Raw genomic sequence first — 20,013 nt, 5'->3', positions numbered from 1 at the left:
CAGAGCCAGCAACAAACAGTTGCTGAGTCTGTATTAACACACATCATCCAAATACCATTTCACGCCACAAATAATGCCACAGGCTACAGCATCTAGCTTTACTACATTGATGTGATTACCATTACCATTGTTTTTTTCAACCGACAATCATTTTCGACTTGCTGGTCACCGATCTTAACCGTTATATCGACTGCCACGGTGCTTGCATCTTGCCATACATTACCATTCCCTACCTTGAATACTAACAACTCTCCTTTTATATCATCATCACTATGAATTTTTTTCAATATCTCACAGGTCATTGTTTTAAAGGTTGACTTGCAACAAAATTCACATTACAGTTATTTGGTATCAAAAGATTCGCCATGTCGTACTCTGTTGTGTGGTAGGTGCCAAATATGTGGAAATGTGATTAAAAGCTCTTAAAAGCTCAAAAACAAAAAGCCGCCGTAGATTGGAATCTCTTGATTTCGATGACGTATCCGTGGAGTTTGGTTATTGTCTTGTCACGTGATGTTCTCGCGTGAATTGAAAGGCCAATACAAAGCTCAATATCAAACTTATCGTAGCAATAGTTTATGACAAACACTTTGGGTTTTACCTAAGACCACGTATCAAATATAGATGCTCGCTACTTTACAGTTTCAGCTTGGCCATTCCGTCCGACAATTCAACATACGTGTACATGTCCGTGTTGCGATCATAAAAAATGTCAAATTCTGAAGAGTTAAGACCCTGGCGTTTCGAGCCTGACGCTCTATCTGAAGAAGATCCTCAACAGAATCAAGCCTCCCAGCAAGTAAGCACCGCCACTAGCCAGCTCTTATGTGCCAAGCTAGCTAGTAGTAATAGTTTTAGCTTGAGAGTGATAGAACGAATATTATTATATATATGATTTTAGTGATGATAATTATCGCTTCATATTGCGGAAAAATAATTACAGATTTTTCTCGAATGACAACATTAACAATTTTAATATTTAAATCTAGTGCTGCACTGATATACTGTTGGATAACATCGACCTGATGTATTAGCTATGGTTGCATAGACATAACTGTTCATTTCTTTAGGAGCTAATACCACCGGCTACAGAGTGGTGTGTCTGCAAGCGCTGTCAAGACATGCCATCTCTTCCTGAATGTGTGTGCTGCCATGATGCTGAGCTTGCGCATCGTTTCCATGACCGCGGGGAGCATGAATGCCTGTGTATGCATCCTGTTGTGGACGAACTTGTGGCGCCTGCACCCCTTGAGTTGGGGTGGAATAATTACCTGCGATATCATAGTGGGTTGAATTTTCATTTAATGCCAACAACACCAAAGCTATGCTAATGTGTCAAGCATTATCTACAATTCTTGTGTTACACATTTAATGCATCGGTTGAACACACATATTCTGAACTCGTGGAACACAAGGAGAACTGTTATATTTGGCTTGTACACTTACTACAGTAGAGAGTATTAGTTTTGGGATTTTATTATATAAATATCATGATAATTTTGATGATCAGCAATTATTGTTTTTCAATAATTGTTTTGGTAGATAATCTATTCCTATTTGGAGAGCCATTGCCAAATGCTCGGGAAAGGTTGTGTGCATACCGCAATCTTGTGTTTTCGTTTATGCCGCAAATCTTGTTTGCAAGTCTACAAACTCTTCTTCATCATCCGTTGGTGGGAAAAGAGCTCGAATCTTAGACACCAAGCAGGCAGGTAGAGGCCATCGCTCACCGCAACGAATTTGCGGCATAAGCCAAAACACAATTTTGCGGTATGCACACAACCTTTGTAACAACATCCGTTGTAATAGACCTCACTCTCAGGCCGGGGGAAATTAGATCAGACTGGCATTGCTTGAAGCCTTCCAGCTCCATGGCGTTAGAGCTGGTGGTCTCCGTTGACTGCAAAGTAAAAAAAGTTACGACCAACAATCACTTTCACATTATTTAAATGAATTATTTAGCTAGATCAGCAACTTTATGTTTATGTATTGATAACTACTAAACAATTTGGGTTTTTATCAGGCTGTGAAGTAAAAACTGTCAAAGTTTTACCTTGACAAGATGGCTGCTGACTATTAAACCGCAGCTCTGATCCATCATAGTGTAGGACCCGTATAGTGCGCAATGCCCCGGACTATCGCATCTACCGTCACCTGCCAAATCAAGCTCCCAATCGATTGCTGCCATCAATCCCTCGTTATGCAGGGTGTACTGCTCAGCAATACACTGTAAAATATTGTAAAACTTCATTATACAAGATTAATTTGTATCATTAGTCTAAGAATGTAGAATCCTCTTCCCCTTTTTTGTGTTATATTATGATGAAGAATTAGAATTTTAAATTAGAATATATTTCGCTTGAAGGATGACATATTTTCATTTCAAGAAGGAAATTGTTTCCAAATGTCGTTATTCAATTAGTGTGCCTAGCTTTTACTCACATTTTCCAAGTTTATGGGTAAATATTAACACTCACACCATGTAAGTATTCTCTTTGTTGGTAAAGGCAAACGCTGTGGCTTGGTATCGCGATGTTCAGGAGCGACAGAAAACGGAGGTTCTGCGTAAGGCATGCGCCAGAAAAGAGTGATGCAGCTGCCAGCAGGGGGTTGATGACGTGAGCTCTGTTCACCCTGGCAGTTGTTTCCCAAGTGTACGATTGGTGACAGGAGGCACATGTAACCTTGAACTCTACCTATCCGCCTTCTCGCACCATCGTGAATGAGCAGGAGAGGGCGCAGGCGTGACAGTGAAATAGTCGCTGGAGTGCTGTCACGCTTACTATTATTTTCTCCTCTTTGAAGGAGGATTCGGGTCTGAAATCACAACACACTAGTTGACTTGCAATAAGATTTTTACAACATCATTTCCTGTGATTATATCATATTTGTTTGATCAGAAAAAAAATAAATATATAGCCATGCAATCATGACACAAATTTTACAAAACCTTATCAGAGTCCATGCTATTGTAAACATAAAAATGTGAGTAATAACTCTATAGATATTCTTTATATTTTGTCAAGTTTGGTTAAGTTCAGCTCTATCTGACATGTAATTGGAGAGTGTTTGACGCTGGCCAACATAGCGCTCAAACTCTTCCCAGTCTTCAGTGGTTGGCACAAACTCTTCATCATCTAATACTAATAATAATCATCTAATAATATTAATATGCTATTAACGATGATGCCAGAAAATAACAATAACTATTTTATATAACATATCTATAAGTGAGTGGGGTTAAGAAATTTGGCGAAATTAATCGTGAAACTTATAACATTATTTTATCAATTATAGATTAATATATTACGTTTTACAGATAAATATGCAGTATGAATTAGTTTTGTTATTATAATAAGAATAATACACGTAATTAAAAAGATAAAATACTAATAATATCATATTACAATTAAATGACATTAATATTGTTATATTAAATATAAATTAATAGCAGTATTAGGAGAATACTAGAAAATAACCCAAGTTACTACTACTAATACAAGTAGTTCATAAAATAAATTACTCACGTGCTTTGGTGTCATGTGGAGTATGCAAACAGGTTAGAAAACATGTCGTCTTTGAAATGGCTAAAACAAAGGTAAGAGTAAGCAGGCGAATAAATAAAGTTTGTCACATCCAGCTTCACCCAGTTGCTCCACGCCCGGTGAAGGTCTGGTCTTTTCTCTGCTCCTGGCCAAGAAAAAAGGTGCTTCTCAGCTTGGCAGCTGCACAAACACGATGTGGCGCATTAGACATTATGACGAATTAGAATTAACAAGTTTAATACGAGAAAGCGTGTTTGCTATTTGCGATAGATCTTGAACTGAAACTAACATTATCTGATCATGTGACATACAATTCTTGCCATATGGCGCGAACAATTTCTACAGCATTTTTCGACCATTGTAGTGGACCAAAAGGCTCATCATTTTTATCAGAGGATGATATGCAATCGTTCAAGCTAAGTTTAAAATATTAAACATATTTTTATGCTAAGTTTTGAGATATCAGTGCTCAAAGTTGCAGCATTACGATGTCGCTAAAATAGACGCGTAAGAATAATAGACATGGTTTTTGTTGCAAGCGTGAAGTATATCTGTGAAAATATTTCGACGAATAAGGATGCATGAAAGTCTAAACATAAACCATCTCGCACACATACATTGTGTGCGAGCGGCTAAAATGTGACGCATACATGTACGTCACATTTTAGCCGTTTTGGAAAACGAATCCAAACTACGGCGGTCTCGTGTGGCTGCGATTTTCTGTTCGTTTTTTAGCTTTTAAGAGCTTTTAATCACATTCCCACATATTTGGCACCTACTACACAACATAGTAAGACATGGCGAATTTTTTGATACCAAATAACTGTAATGTGAATTTTGTTGCAAGTCAACCTTTAAACGAATGCTGAAATAACCTCATTTTTGTCTCAATTGTCTGTTGTTTTTAATGAAGCTGTAAGTAGCCCATAACCAACTGGCTATAGGGTAGTGAGTGACCCACAAGCTTTCCAAAAAGCAACAACAACTGCCTCAGTCATATTCTCATCAATATTGTCAACAATGTTATCTTTTGATCACAGCAGTTTGCCATGCTCATTTCGCCCCATTCTGCTTCCTAAGACCCGAGCGTCACTCAGTCTCTAGCCCTCTTTCATCACCAAGCTATATTGAGCTTCATGAGCAACGTGCTTCACAGCCAACTTTTTTTCAATTACAATATCAAAACTGAGTTTTACAAGTACATAATAAAATTGTCAGTACTTGCTTCGGCTGCGCTATCTAATGAAAGCACCTTGCTAAGGTCTCTCAACATTAGCTTTCGTGCTACATTGAGATCAAAGCAAACACTTGTCGTCACACATGTCTTTCCATTGTATTGCCTGGCCTGAAATTTTTGGAGTTCTCTGTCAATGTATAACTGCGAATAAGTTTCCTTTAGACCCACCATAGCACACTGATCGTTTAAATAGTACCCAATTCTTGCCACTTGTTTTGGAAGATTGCAAAATCTATATCATTATTGAAATTGATCAAGCTCTTTGCCATTATCCATCACAGGTCTGATTTGACCTTGCTTATTCAACTGAATAACAACCATCAAGGGTATTATTTCATCCACCTGACTATGCATTGGCTCATAAAGCTTTTCCAACCACCCACCCATTCTGGATCCAAGCCTCAATCTCATTGTCATAGCCTGTTCTCGGCATATCGTAGATGCTATACTAAGCACACTTATTGGTCAGTGATGACTTTATATTTTTCCATTTCCATTCGACTTTCCACGTTTTTTCATCAAATGATGCCGAAAAATGCATGTTATTCACCTCAACACATGATTGCTCTGTATTTGCTATTTCACACACAGGTTCGCTATGCTAGTTTTTAGATAATTAAAGAACTCCTTTGGCATCCAGTCATTCTACACAAGGCTGTTATTGTTGCTAATTCTGGGAGTGAGAACATTTTATTCTTTTATCATGGTGTGCAGAACAAAAAAGGTTTATAGGTAAAAACAAAAATGACATGGTACAAATTAAAAGTGAGTGTTATCTTCTCAGTCCATCGAATGCACAACTCCAAATTAAACCGTATTCTTTCAAAGGCATAATGAACTATAATACTATTCAACACCTTTACAATGTTTAGCTGGTTTTGAATGTAAATAAATACAAAAAAATTTGTTCAAATCTCATGAACAAAAAAGAAACCAGACAACACAGACGGAAAATACATGGTATAAGAACATAGAAAACACAAAAAATGCATATTGTCTTAGGCTAATTTTACCCGGGCTAATCTTACCAGATCTATTTCCTGATGGCTAGTACTTGACAAAACTTGTCATATCGATTGCAAGCAAATGTTTTATGAGAATATCAGCAATCGTGATGTTCATTGGAAGATACTCAGTGGATATGTGCTGATTTTTCACTTGTTGTATTTAGTGGTGCTTCACATCCATGCGTTTGCTTCATTTGTTCATGTCGGTGCTATTGGCAATGGCAACTGTAAAGCGGTTGTGTGGAGTTTTCAGTCACAACAGCAAACAGCTGACATAGCTGTTCAGCTTTCCATGCTGCATCGCGTGCCGAGATATAGTCAGCTTCGGTGTTTAAAATAATGATTGTCGACTGTCTTTTGCTGAACCAGCTGATGTGAGCTTTTGTTAGGCATAAAGACATTACCGGAGGTGAAATGATGATTATTATCATTCTCTGTCCAATTAGCATGGCAGTAACCAACGGGCATTTCATCTGGCTTACAAAATGTGGTCCCATAATTCATAGTATTGTTCAGTATCTGAAAACATGCTTGGCAGCTGTCATGCGAGTCTTGGTGGGAGTGGCTATAAACTATAGCTAAGCACAGTACTCCCACAGAATATGATATATCGGGATGGGTAGCAATTAATGCTTACAGCAGCTTGCGTATTATTGTTTGTGTTTGCTTTATTTTTCTTAGTTTTGGTGTCTATTGCCGTTGGAGTAGCCGCTATTTCCGCTATTCTGTAGTTGGGCATTCTATACTTTTCAAGTATTTGTTTTACTTAGGGTTTTTGATAAAGCTTAGGCTCAGGGCCGCTGAACTCCTCATTTATCCTGGAACAAGACTCGAGTTGTCTTCAATCTTTTATTGCAAATCTTGAGCTGAGTGAGTCCTTGGATCTCTCTTATCAACTGCGTTGTATCGGAAAGAACCACAATACCATCTAAATACAAGGTGTGAATGGTCTTCACATCATTTACACTATGTACGTAAACACACTGGTCTATGCTGGTCTATTACAATATCTAAATAACAAGTACTTTTGAGCACTTTTTATATGCTTTCTGTTCAATTTAAAGTAGTCCCTCCTATTAGTAATGGAGATATTTAGAGATTCTGATATCAACATCGACATCATATCGAGTATTCAGCTAGTGTTGGGGAATCTTTTCTAAATACATCTGGAACTGGAATACTTTCTACGAGTCTGCTATTGATCATGGTTCGAGTATGCAAAATAAAATGTAAGTTCTTGCCACTCAGATATAAGTACATGTACATTGTGAATTCTAATACTGCCATCAACTTTTATTACTACCTGTACAACAATAATAATAATGATGATATAAGATATAATAATAAATTTTTCAGCCCAGGATGTAAGTAATACGTGTCACGATTCCCAATTTAATCATATAAAATCTTACAGCCAATTACATGTACTTCTATGCCGTTGCATGTTTGCAATCATGATTGAAACGACTCAAGTTTGACATATTATTAGATATATTGTTTTAACACTCTCAGTTCGTTCTGCAGTTGTCATCCCCTTGTTGCTGTTGACTTTTTCCGAAACAGTTGAAATTATTGTTTAAAATCTTTTACTATAAAGGCAGATCAACTGTTAGATACATACCATTTGCTGTCAACAAACAGCTGAAGATCTCTTTCTAAAGAGCTATTTGTGTCATGATCACAGAAACCATGGTTAAGTCGGGATTATAAGATTCAGAGTTATCTGCATTAACAGAAGGTGAAAATTCTCACAATTATTTTGCAAAAAAAATTTTGATTCTAGCTTAATTACAACAGATTTTATGGTCAATAAACTGAATGCATGTTTACCATCAGTGCGAAAACCTAGTTCCGAGAAAACTGGTGTTAAAGTCTGAGAAACGAAAACCGATGCAGTTTTGTTTACATTTCAAAACGTCATAGCAACCAATATTAAGAGGTTGTGATATTTATCTAGATTTCTGTCTTTATATCAAAAAAGTTATGCTGAATTTAAAAATCTGAACAGATTTTGGCTGGTTGTCATAGAAATGGCTGTATATCTATAAGAAAATGTATTACCTAACTTTGCAGATATTAAAAACGGCTTGGCAGTGCCGCGATATTGAGCACAGCCGTAGTATGATCAACAAAATGTTAAAAAAAATAACAGTAACATATTGCACATCATCGGTCACTCTATACTTTGATCTTGCAAATTTGAATAATTTTTCTTATAATCAAATCTTATAAAATCAAATAATTATTCTTATAATTAAATATTGTAAAAATCTTATATGGATGGTTAGGAATATATCATGTCATTCACTTTACTTACACTGCTTTTGGCATCAGTTGGAATACCAAAGTACTCATTATAAGTGTCCAAAATGTCAGAATTATCCTTCAAAACGACAAAAAAGAAACGATTACGTTTTTCGGACGCCATTTTTCAGTACTTCCTGTTTAGCATAGCAACGGTTTTAAGGGGTTTTTCCGAGGTTTTAAGACATTTATTATCTAAACTGACTTCAGATTCAGAAAGATCACTCTTTGATTGGTCCAGAAGCACAAGTTAAAAAAATCCTTACCAAAATTATAAATTCAGTTAGTGCAACTTTAAAGTCGAATAACTCAACTTCGTGATGTGCGACTTAACCATGGTTTCTGTGACCGCGACCCATTTTATTTGTCTACAAGTGCAACATAAGTTTTAATTTACTTCTGACTTCTTGAAAAACTCACCCTAAACAGCTATTGTGATTGAAATAATTTTTCCGATATTAAATTTGAATAAAAAATAAAGCACTTCAGCACAGCACTGTTCGACTAACTAAAAGTGTTGAAAATACTTTTTGAAATACTTGAGCAATGCTCAGTATCAATTTCAAGTCAATAATAATCTCAATGTCAAGTTCAGCATGAAACATTTAATATCTTAACAGGTTCTGCTCATATAGCTAACCATATTTCCTTCAGCAATACTGAAGTAACATTCCACATCAATTTTACTGTCAGATTCAACGCGAAACGTTAGAAAGTTTGAGTGGTTTTATTCTCATACACTGTTCATTCTTTTACTCAAAGATATTAGTGCGCAGAGCTCCGTCTAAAACGCTATCTCTCTCGCAATCACTAGAATTTATGATATGAATAGTTTTTTTACTGTATGGTGTGAATATTATTATATAATTTTATATATATTATATAATATTATAGTAGTATAAGCTGCCTCATTTGAGATGTTATTCATTTTGTTACTCACATGAAATCTGGCGTTTAATTGGGTCCTGAGCGTCTCATGTAATAATGGTACATGTTTAATTTGTACTATTAAAACATTCACTAAAGAATGCCTGCATTAGATGATATTCCATTAAATGATTCTGTGTATAAATGCGGTATCATCGCCTGCATAAAAAATCAGATCGATATTGATACTAGCTGGTTTTGAGAATGAAATAAATTGCTGTCTTCACTAGGTCACCAAAATCATATAAAATGGTTCGCAAATATTAACAATATTTCCAAGCCACACTCTTACTATGCATTGATTCAGCTAGACTTATTACTGATAGTTTATTTGATTTCACTGTTAATAACCATGTATTAGTTGTTAGTGATGTGGCTTACAAAAGCATTGATTTAAACCAGTGGTTCCCAACTGGTGGTCCATGGACCCCTAAGGGTCCACAGGAGGTTTTGAGGGGGTCCACAGCCTGGTGCCAGTATTGGTTTTTCTAGCTAGTTATTTACAGCTATTTCTGTCTTATAGTGGTTGGATCAATGATATAAAACCCTAAAAGGATAGGCGACGACTATCATATGGGCGGGGTTTAATGATCGAGTTCTGTTGGGATTGTGCTAGCCTGGGTTTCGGGGCTAATGCAATTCCCGCGAGGTGGTCGCGTTGTCTTGTTAGGTTTTTGGTTCCAGACTTTTATCACCTATGTGCATCAATCGCTGGATAGTACCTGATTTCCGGTTAGTAGTACAAAACAACAAAACCTGTAACCAGCAAACATGTAATTCTCTCTCTCCCTCTTTAATTTCAGCGATATACTAAGATCCATGGAAAATAAAACATTTCAATTTACAACGCATTGTTATAAACATATATATTATGATGTTTATAAAGGGGTCCGTGACTTTTAGATAAGGAGCTCAGGGGGTCCATGGCTCCAAGGTAGTTGGGAACCACTGATTTAAACAAAAACAGTCAAGCCTCTACTAGCGGTTCATCTCGTTATAATGACTTTTCAACACTTTCCGAAGTTAGTCGCGGTTTCCATAGCAAAAACGGAAAGGCTGATAAAAATTAAAAAATAAATATATAACTAATAAAAATATTGGAAACCAAGTTGGTTTAAACATCCTTTAACCTAAATTAGAGTAAGTTGCGGCACATATCTCTGATGCTAACTCCACATGTGAACACCACGCAACCTATACTTTTGTTTGCATGTCTTTAAGGTACAATAACAATGAAGGCCTCTGTTTATTGTAACTTTAATAATTAGTTTCTTACATATAGTTTAGATTTTATATTTACTTTTTCACATGGTTTCATATAATGCATTTGTTTTAAAGCTTTATGTAATAACCTGCAGTCTCTTTTGAAAGCTGTCGTAGGTTTTTTGGCTGTGGAGGTAGGTAATGGATTTATTGTTTACAGTATTTTTTAGGAATATTCGCTTCAATGTACAATGGTTTTTACATATCGATGGGACCTGGAGCTTATTACCTTTGCATTTGTGTGTAGAAATTTGAATGTATTTTTAGTAATTACATATAACTCTGTTTTTAACAATAGTTACAGATCATTATACAGATACAGTCAAACATGGATAACTCGGCCACGGATAGCTCGAAAACATGGTTAATTCGAACGGTTTCTTTGGTCCGTTCCCACGTAATGATAAATTGCTATAGATAACTCGAACTCAACACTGTTAATTCGAACTGTTTTTTTGCCCAACGGCTACCGAAACGGTTGTTATCGCTTTAGAAAATCACTTTATTCAAAGCCATAGAGGTAAACCTCATCTTTTCGTAATTCATAAGCGTTGTTATTACCACCATCGGCAAGATAATTTTGTCAACGACTTTTCTAAAGGTTTGGTCAAATTTGATTTATACTGCTATACGATTAATAGCGTGGGCTGGCCGGGTCACGCGCCCGAGGATTTTCGCCACGCACTTACAAAACAAAAACAGCATGTTGTTTTGTATGTGCGTGGCGAAAATCCTTGAGTGCGTGACCCGGCTAGCCCGTGACGAATAGTTTTCCGACGTTGATTCCGTGTTGAATCAACGTCGGAATGTTGAATGTTTAAAACGTCTTAAAATTGTTTTTATTAAACGTATACGTTGTCATAGCTAAAAAACTATTCATCGTTTGGCCTAAACACAGAATACGTGTGTACATTCAATAACTATCCATTCAAAAAGCGTGAGTGATATACAATGTACCGTTAAACCTCGTAAAACTTTTAATTGAACTGCCTCGGAGTGTTGCTCTTAACGAATCTCAGGTAAAGTAAGGGATTTTTCTTTGGTAACTTTTTCTTGAAGTTGCATAAACTTCAAGAAAACTCGGCAAAATTGATCGTGGGTAAAACGCTCAAAAGAAAAAGATGTCTTTTCTTTTGAGCATTTCAACAACGATCAAGTTTTGCCAATGTCAATCTAAAAAAACGTCCTGGCAATAACATCACCTCAAACAACAAACCAATCTCAAGTGATAGAAAAATCTCTATACTTTTTGATAAAAACGTTTTAAACTTTACATTAGAAGCATTTAATTCGAAACAAGCCATTTGTGCTTTTGATTTATATTATAGTTTGCATATGTACATGTATCTACTAATAAATAAGTAAATACATGGACTTGTGACAGTGCTCTGATAACTTGAATGCTCTGATAATTCGAACACTTTTGCTCGGTCCCTTGAAGTTCGAGTTATCCATGTTTGACTGTAATTACATACAAAAATTAACACAAACCTTTGCTTAATTATATGTATTGGTAGGGAAAATTGCATAGCTTTTTATGTGTTCTACAATTATGCCAACACCACAAACGTTCAGTTATATAGTTCTGTAAGCAACATACCCATAAATATAATAAACCCATTATTATTTATTATATCTGTAATTATACCTTTTGAAGAGAATAATCAAATTTATACCACATGATTCTAGAATTGTTTAAACTTCATCACGATTTACTGCTGCCTATTAATGCCTATTTTAATGCCTATGAATTAATGCTTATTTTTTACTTTTTTTGTATCAAATTAACTGTAATCAAGCATTTATCACCTCTGCTTGAATAAGTATAGAGGGCAGTTTTGAAGATGACCTGATTTGAAGGATCTTAGTATGGACGTGCGAGGCACCATAAAACTATATTTCGTATGATAGTTTGCCCCAACTCAATTTGATAGTGTAATCAAAATAAACAATGCTACATGAAATGGTTTCTCTACTAATAAAAAATGACAGAGATGCACTCCTATATTATGGAGTTCAAACTGCCTCTATAACTCAGCAACATTGGTGTTTGGGGTAAATATAGCTCGACCATACATTGCATAAAAGAGATGTTAAGAACATTGGTTAGCTGTTTTCGCTTACAGTGTGTACCACAAACCCTACTATTATTCATAACATTTTGGTAATATATACACAAGTTTTTTTATGAAAAGGTCAGCTGTGAGTGAGTGTAGAGTGAGAATTACACAAAGGAGGCAGACTGTGCGATACAGATGTTATGTTAATTATTTTGTAGAGAATCAATGTGATGTCTCTAGTGGAAGATGTTTTACCAATTCTTTCTTCCACACTATGTCTCTGCCAAAAATATATTTCCATCATAAATTCATCTCAGAATTGCATTGCATCATTGCGCAACTTCTCTGAGCAATTGCAAGCAACATCAGACATCCCTGAGACCCATGCCATTGTCCAGCAACAAACAGATGTAATTGAAAAATTGAGGGACTGTATTTGCGACAGTATCGAAGAGCAAATTACCGAACTGCAAGCTACAATGTAGGTTAATTCATTTGTACAATTGTATGGTTCCTACAAATAATCCGTGCAATACAATGTCCTTGAGTACTTTGAATATTCAAGGGGAGTTGTCTCCTGACCTGAAATAAGGAAGAGACAACTCTGCAGTATATTTTTACGCAAGATGTATAGGCCACCATTTCATGTCATTCGTCTTTCACAATATGCAGTCATTTGTGTTTACACATACATGTAATAATATTCCTGATTAAAAATGGTTTATACCAACTAGCATCACATGATCAAAAACATTCTCTCAAAATGAGTTTCTCTGAATCCTTTTAGGCAACAAAGGCAGCTTATAATATATTGTTGTAGGACTAGATTAAACTCAGCTCATGGTCAGCTTCGGAAGTGTTACATTACATACAAGCGACGAGTTGATGACCTGAAGAGGACTAGTGTTTCAGACCTTAGCTTACGAACTGAAAAGTTTCCATCTGTTGCTGACATTTTGTTATGGACCCATACGCTACATGCCTTACTTAATGCAGATTATGGTAGCAGGTGCTTGTTGGTAAGCACACTAACTAGCAGCAATAGTGAGGGGATTATTCAGTTCTGCACCTCTTGGGAAACAGGAGAGTCTCTTCAAACATACCAAGAAGGTATTTATATAACCATCCTATGCTCTATATAGCCTAAACTTCTAGCAAGGTTAGTTTGATCTTGTTATTTCAGGTGTTAGAGCATACAGTCAACTCTTATTGGATATATAAAATATATAAAGAGAGGCACCAGCTCACAACAGGACAAGAAAAGATAAAGAGGATTACTGAGCAACCGGTCTGCCTGCATGAAATATAAAATTTGGAATGCTGAACATGGAATGGTAAGAATATAAAAACATGGAATGTCTCAGAATAAGAATGTACATCTCAGACCTACTATATACAGTCTCATCAAATGTTTAAATTTTAAAAAATAACTGACTTATGTTAATTAATATTTAAATGTTTAGACACGCCTGGGCGAGACATGCCGAGGCGTATTTTAGGGCATATTTTCGAACGTGCAAATGTGAATTAAAAAGAAAGCCTTGGTGACATTAATAAAATCTAAATGAATGCCTGATTAGAAGGCTGTGGCTTTGTCTGATATTTTTCACTAGTGCTTCTTGGGTGATATTGTTCAGAGAAGTCATCATCCTTGTCTCCATCAGTAGCATCCATCATTTCAAGATCTCCCTCTGAAGAGCCATCCTCACTGTATGCTCCGAGGTTGCGACACTTATAGGCCACCACTGATATAACAGCTATTAGTATGATTCCCACGACTCCAAATACAGCTGGAAACAACACAGAAATACAAATAGGTTTCTGCATGGACCAAATTAGATAATGCACACAACGCAGTTTAGTGAACTAGACAAACTATTGCAATACCCTGGGACAGCAGTAGTCTAGCATGCAAGTTCTTTTTATATGATTATACAAAAAGCTTTAATTTACCGGCCAATATGCAGAATCCAACTTCATTTTGCTCACAACTGCACTTTAAAACTGCACTGTATAAACATAAAGGGTTATAAAACGCGTTTCATGATTTTATATTGTTTGATTGATATTGAACATGTTGGTCGGTTATATAAAATCAATATTGTTATATTGATTTTATATAACCGACCAACTGAATTTAGTAATGGTTGAAAACGCAACAGTTTTTGGATTTTGTCAGAACCAGCTGAATTTGGTTCTTTCCTCGAATGATTTACATCAAAGAATGAAGTTTTTGGATATTTATTCTGACTGACAAAAAGATTTGTTATCAAAATTTTGAGCTAGAAATATAACATACTAATTTTAGACCACAAAGTGGGCAATAAGTTGAAAAACAATGAATAATATTTAGTCACTCAGTCATTCCTGTTTCTCATCACAGACAGCTCGTTTCCGATTTAGATGTAATATCCATTAGCAATGTCTAAATCGTCAAATACGATGCAAAATATTTATATACACAATCTTTCAAGTAAATTCATTGAAGGTTATTGCGCTCATTGAGTTGTTAAACAACTTTAAATATAGTGCGCTTATGTGACAAAGAAAAATAACTCACCTCCCAGTAAGGCAGCACTTTCTCCACTATCTTCTAGATTGTCATTGGCATTTGGGTTCTTAATAATGAGAGGAGGCTCATATGTAGGTCTAAACAAAAGCAAGACAAATGGCTTTAATACTCCGAATTTGATGCGAGCATTTGATAATGCTTTACCAACATCTCAACTTAAGCCACTACAGTATATATGGCTGACGGGGGGGGGGGAGGGACGAAAATGAACAAAAGTGCAATTAAATTACTCTACCTGGTTTCAAGTGGCTCTTCCGGAGGTAATATTTCCTCAAAACCACACCTCTCCTCTCTCACAGATTCAAAATTTGGATCAACACTGACGAAATCCGGCCTTGGCTCCTGAAAGATTCTTTTAATGGGCCAATGATTTTCAAACTCAGCTCTAAATATACATCCTTCAAAGGCCGTACCCGAAGCTGAAACGATTGCAGGCACTTTGACATTGGTAGCTCACAATTGTACTAAGCCGTGAGGCCACCACTAAAATAGTTATGATAGTGAATCACAACGCTGCCACATTAGCTCTTCTCCGCAGGGAAAAAAGCTCATGTGACAAAAGAGAATCTACAAATTGCAGCTAATTCTTGCAGGTTGTATTGACATCTCTCTGGGCTGTCAAAATATAAACCTAGGAAACTTATCTGGATGGCAAAAAGCAGGAAAATATTTAAAAAATAAGCGCAGCAACTGGTATGCGGTTAAATAAAAAAATTGATAGTATCATAATGCGTTAAGCAGCCTAATCATATCATTGGTTACATTAATCTACCTATTTGACAGACATACAGAAATCGTTGTCTGACAAGCTAATAGGTACACGCACTACAGTAGCATAGCCATCCAGAAGTTTGTAGTCCTAGGGTTATAGCAGTGCTGAAAGTCAGTCGCCATTCCAAACACTCACAAAAGCGGTTGAGATTTAGGAATGGGAAAGGAAAAGGCCAAAGCATTGTAATGTTAGCAATTGACATAGTGGGATGGAGACATTGCAAGTAAAAAAGACCACACAATTTAGTTAAATGATGCAGTCACTAGTGAATCCAAATGCATAGTATGTGAATGGCTAATATGGCACTGATGGCTCACGTTTAGATACAATAAACAAGCGGATGATAAGACTCTTGATTAGAATGCATTAATAGTTTGCAAGAAATAGTTGTACATACAAGTGTTTCTCCCAAGTAGAATATATCGAATATTCTCCAAATAGACATCAGCCCCACCAGGGTACAAATCTGATAAATCCCTTCTCGTGATTGGCTCGTAGTCATCAACCTATCACAAAGTAACAAGGCTAAGTTTTATGGCTTTCATCTTTCACTTAAATAATTTCAGTCACGATATATCAGTTATTCTGGAATAAATGGATTATTTTAATAGCGCATGCCTACATATCAACCGGCTGATCTATATTTGAATTGTGACACATGTGATGTGCGGTCATACTTTGACATGCGAGCGCCCAAACATTCGAGACAATTGAGATATGAGCAGAATTGCGAGCAGGTTTCTTGAGATGCGAGTAATCCTTAAGATACGAGCTAGTTCTTGATGGCCGCTATATGGCTAAGTATGCGAGAGGCCGCTTTCTAAAACACCATTCGGTCTTTCTCCTCGAATCAGTTTGAAAAAGTTTTTTTAAAGGTTGGCTAAAAGTTATAGTAAACGCGCTGCAAAAAGCATCAAACTGGATATGGATAATAAAACTTAACACAACAAAATGGAAATGAGTTTAGTAAAAGATGGCAATTTAGCTTTAAGTGTGTGTTTTGTAAGCTAAATTCATATTGAGTTAAATTCAATGTTTCTGTTACGTAGCGTCACAAAAGTTTAGTGTACTTAACGCATTGCTGTCAAGTATCTCTCAGACTCCCATTTGCCACTACATCTGTTTCGAAAGTAAAACCTACTGTAGTGTACATAGTAAAGTTAGGTATTATTGCAGATTTTAACAACTAAATATGTATTTGTTACCTTGTTAATGTAGGTACTGAATTACAACAATTAAAAAAGCATTTTTCCACTATAATATTCTGTTTTATGTGGTCTTTTCATAGTATGGTAACAGATTAATTTGTATATAGTTATTTTGTATAGGAAATAGTGCCTCAAGTCACGAGTAAATTTCCATACGAGCTCAGTTGTAGAACGCATTAAGCTTGTATGTCGAGGTATGACTGTACATGTACAGTACTGTGCATGTAGTATGAGCTCTTATGTGTATTAAACCATCACACCTATTAGGTATGATAGGCATCATGTTTTCATACTACGAAGAATATAAATACTATGTATTAACTGTGATATAAACAATAACTGCAAAAACAACATATTATTCCCTCATTGAGCACAAAAATAGGCAATGGATATTTTTGATGCAGTAATAATTTTTGCTATCCAAATTGATTAAACATGTCTCAGTGTTGGTAAATAATTTTCAAAGCCAGATCCTAGTATTCTAAAATATTTATGAACAGTAAGTAAAATCTACTTTGATACAAGATTAATAGTATAATAACTATGGAGGTGAAACAAAGATTTTGCTCACTAAATATTATAAAGCACAGTTATGACATGAAAATGGGTAGAGAAATGACCGCTAAGGCACAAATGCATTATCATTGCTAGTTGGTAATTTGACTGAGCAATTAGTCCAAAACCAAAATAGAGAGAAAACCACATATATTGGAGGTTCAAGCATGTCCAAGTTTTCTTATTTAATAAAAAACTTCAAGTGCCACGAAATCATAGCGAATTAACGCAAAACAAAATCCCTTAAAATTCGCTATTCATAGAAGTCTAACAGGAATAATATACTCCTTAACTTGAAACTTGTTAAGGTGATGAATTTATAAAGATTGCAGATTCGTGTATTTTTTTAACCCATGTTCTGAATATCAATATCATTTTTTGTTTGTGAGCAGTTTAGAGAACAAAAGATCTTTTAAAATTGATGACATAAACTAGACACTAAGTTTCACATTAGCGAAAGCTTATCGATATAGGCCTTCCGTTTGAACTGCTTTAGTTCCACTAAATTTAGTTTTATTAGAATCTTATTAAATGTTTATTGTTGCCAACTTTTTACAGATATACAAGCCCGACGTCTGAAATATTTACGTGTTTGATTATTAACACATTTACAAAATAGCAACGAAAGCACTCAACCAATTAGGATGATGGAATCACTGCTATAAACAACAGAAATTTAACAATAGACTGATAAGTGTGCGGACTGAGTATAAACTAACATTAGCTAAAATAGCACATAAAACACACCTGCAAAACCATTTGACCTCCATTAATTCTTTGGAATTTGATGATATGCGGTTGGGCATTAGCAAATTCTATTCCTGGCCCCATCTGTGTGTTGACCTGCAGTCTTTTGTTGTCAACTTTAAAGTGTACCCGAATGCCACCACCGCTGTTTATTTCCACCACCATATACTCATTCGGTGCCTAAAATATCAAATCATGCAATGAAACTATTCACAATGCTAAGTGAGACAGAAATGCGCCGCCATGACCTGTAACAAATAATTTTTTTTAACAAAGTACCCGCATAAATCCGCAACATGTGAATGTCCATTGAAACACTTGTCGCACGGTAACTCTATGTGTGCACAACTCCCAATCCGCATAATCCTCACAATGAAAATATAGTGATTATAAAAGACCTCATGTTCTGAGTCTCAGAGTGATCTACTTACATATAAAGCATCAGTCAATTGAAGAATAACTCCTCCCTTCTTTCTGGTGAAGAAACCAATGGTAATGTTCTCACTGATTGTGTTCAATGACGACTCTGGTTCGTAAATCAGCATTTGGTTGTCATACAATGATACTCCCACCTCTGTGCGAAAATACATACACATACATGTATTTAGCGTAAATCATGTGCATCTTTTATCCATCTATATATACCTACTTCGCGAAAGTATGTTATACCAGCAGGCTAAGACGCGCATAAAATGTCTCCATTGTGAGCTGCGAGAAAAATTTAAAACAGCTTCACATACATAGCACTTCCTTATTTTGATTTACTGTGATCCTGAACCCCTTCCATGCTTTTCTGATGGGCTGTCACACGCCGTATGTCCAGTATCCATTTGGCCAGCGCATGCAGCTCATCGCAAATTCAAGCTAGTTCTACCATATGCAAGTAGTAACCAATGCTGCTTATTAGTATGTACTTAATGCCTGGCATTGCGCGGGCAATAAAAAAGTTTTTGCATGGAAAATCCTTTTTTAATTGGCTAAGTTTCTTTACCCAATAAATTTGAGTAACTTAACCTCATATTTAATCTCTAAATAAGAGCCTTTTTTATCACTAATGCCAGCGTTAGGCAAAAAGATTATGCTTCATGCTCCTTAAGCATGCTAGCTGAAGCATGAGTATTTTAACCAATCGGCATTAAATATTGGTAGGTGTAATAAGTATGATGTGCACATCCATTGTATAGCAATGTTACTGCATGACCTACTGGTTAAGCATGCCTTTCTGCAAACTGGTAGGTTAAGTTAACATCTTGTACGACATGCATTTTTGTTCCCAAAACTCTATTGCTATAACTGAACAAACAACAGACAGACACTGAGATATATATACCGTAAAACCTCTAATTAAACGCCACCTCTATTTGAACGCCACCTCTATTTGAACGCCACCTCCAATTGACCGCCACCTCCAATTGACCGCCGCCCTGAGAGAAGGATTGAAAAATAGACCGCCACTCTCCAATTGAATGCCACCTCCAATTGAACGCCACCTTAATATTACTTGATCTTTACGAGCCCATAATATCAACTGATCAGTAGAAAAAGTGTCCACAAAATCATATTAATAATGAATCGTATATATCAATAATAATTAATTCTCTCGTTGTCCAATTCCGAAGCGTGTTGCTTTTTTCGTTAAAACTTTGAAAGCAACACCACAGAACTAATCTCTCAGGCTAGTGGTAGCTCTCTGTTTAACACGGTCTTTCTACTTTGAATTAGTCTACATTCGTTTTTTTAAACGGCTTAAATTTCCGTTGGTAGATGAGCTTTCAGAGCAACGCTATAGAAATAATTACGGTCTCAGGCTAATAGT

The 20,013-nt window shown here is 36.0% G+C and overlaps 1 protein-coding gene across 1 annotated transcript in view; it reads right to left on the bottom strand.

The window, feature by feature from the left end:
• Positions 1 to 13,529: 13,529 nt before the first annotated feature.
• Positions 13,530 to 20,013, bottom strand: part of LOC137390073 (neurexin-4-like) — a 31,491-nt gene continuing 25,007 nt past the window's right edge. The window contains exons 20-25 of the mRNA XM_068076315.1: positions 18,629 to 18,771; positions 18,198 to 18,377; positions 16,085 to 16,193; positions 15,151 to 15,334; positions 14,904 to 14,992; positions 13,530 to 14,133 (exon numbers count right to left, since the gene is read on the bottom strand). Of these exons, the coding sequence (XP_067932416.1) occupies positions 13,904 to 14,133; positions 14,904 to 14,992; positions 15,151 to 15,334; positions 16,085 to 16,193; positions 18,198 to 18,377; positions 18,629 to 18,771 (935 nt within the window). The 3' untranslated portion in view covers positions 13,530 to 13,903. The remainder of the gene's footprint in view (positions 14,134 to 14,903; positions 14,993 to 15,150; positions 15,335 to 16,084; positions 16,194 to 18,197; positions 18,378 to 18,628; positions 18,772 to 20,013) is intronic.

The sequence above is a fragment of the Watersipora subatra genome, chromosome 3 (genome assembly GCF_963576615.1).
Source record: "Watersipora subatra chromosome 3, tzWatSuba1.1, whole genome shotgun sequence".
NCBI classification, from domain to species: Eukaryota; Metazoa; Bryozoa; class Gymnolaemata; order Cheilostomatida; family Watersiporidae; genus Watersipora; species Watersipora subatra.
Note: the sequence above shows the minus strand (reverse complement) of the source record. Positions and strands in the feature narration are given on the sequence as shown.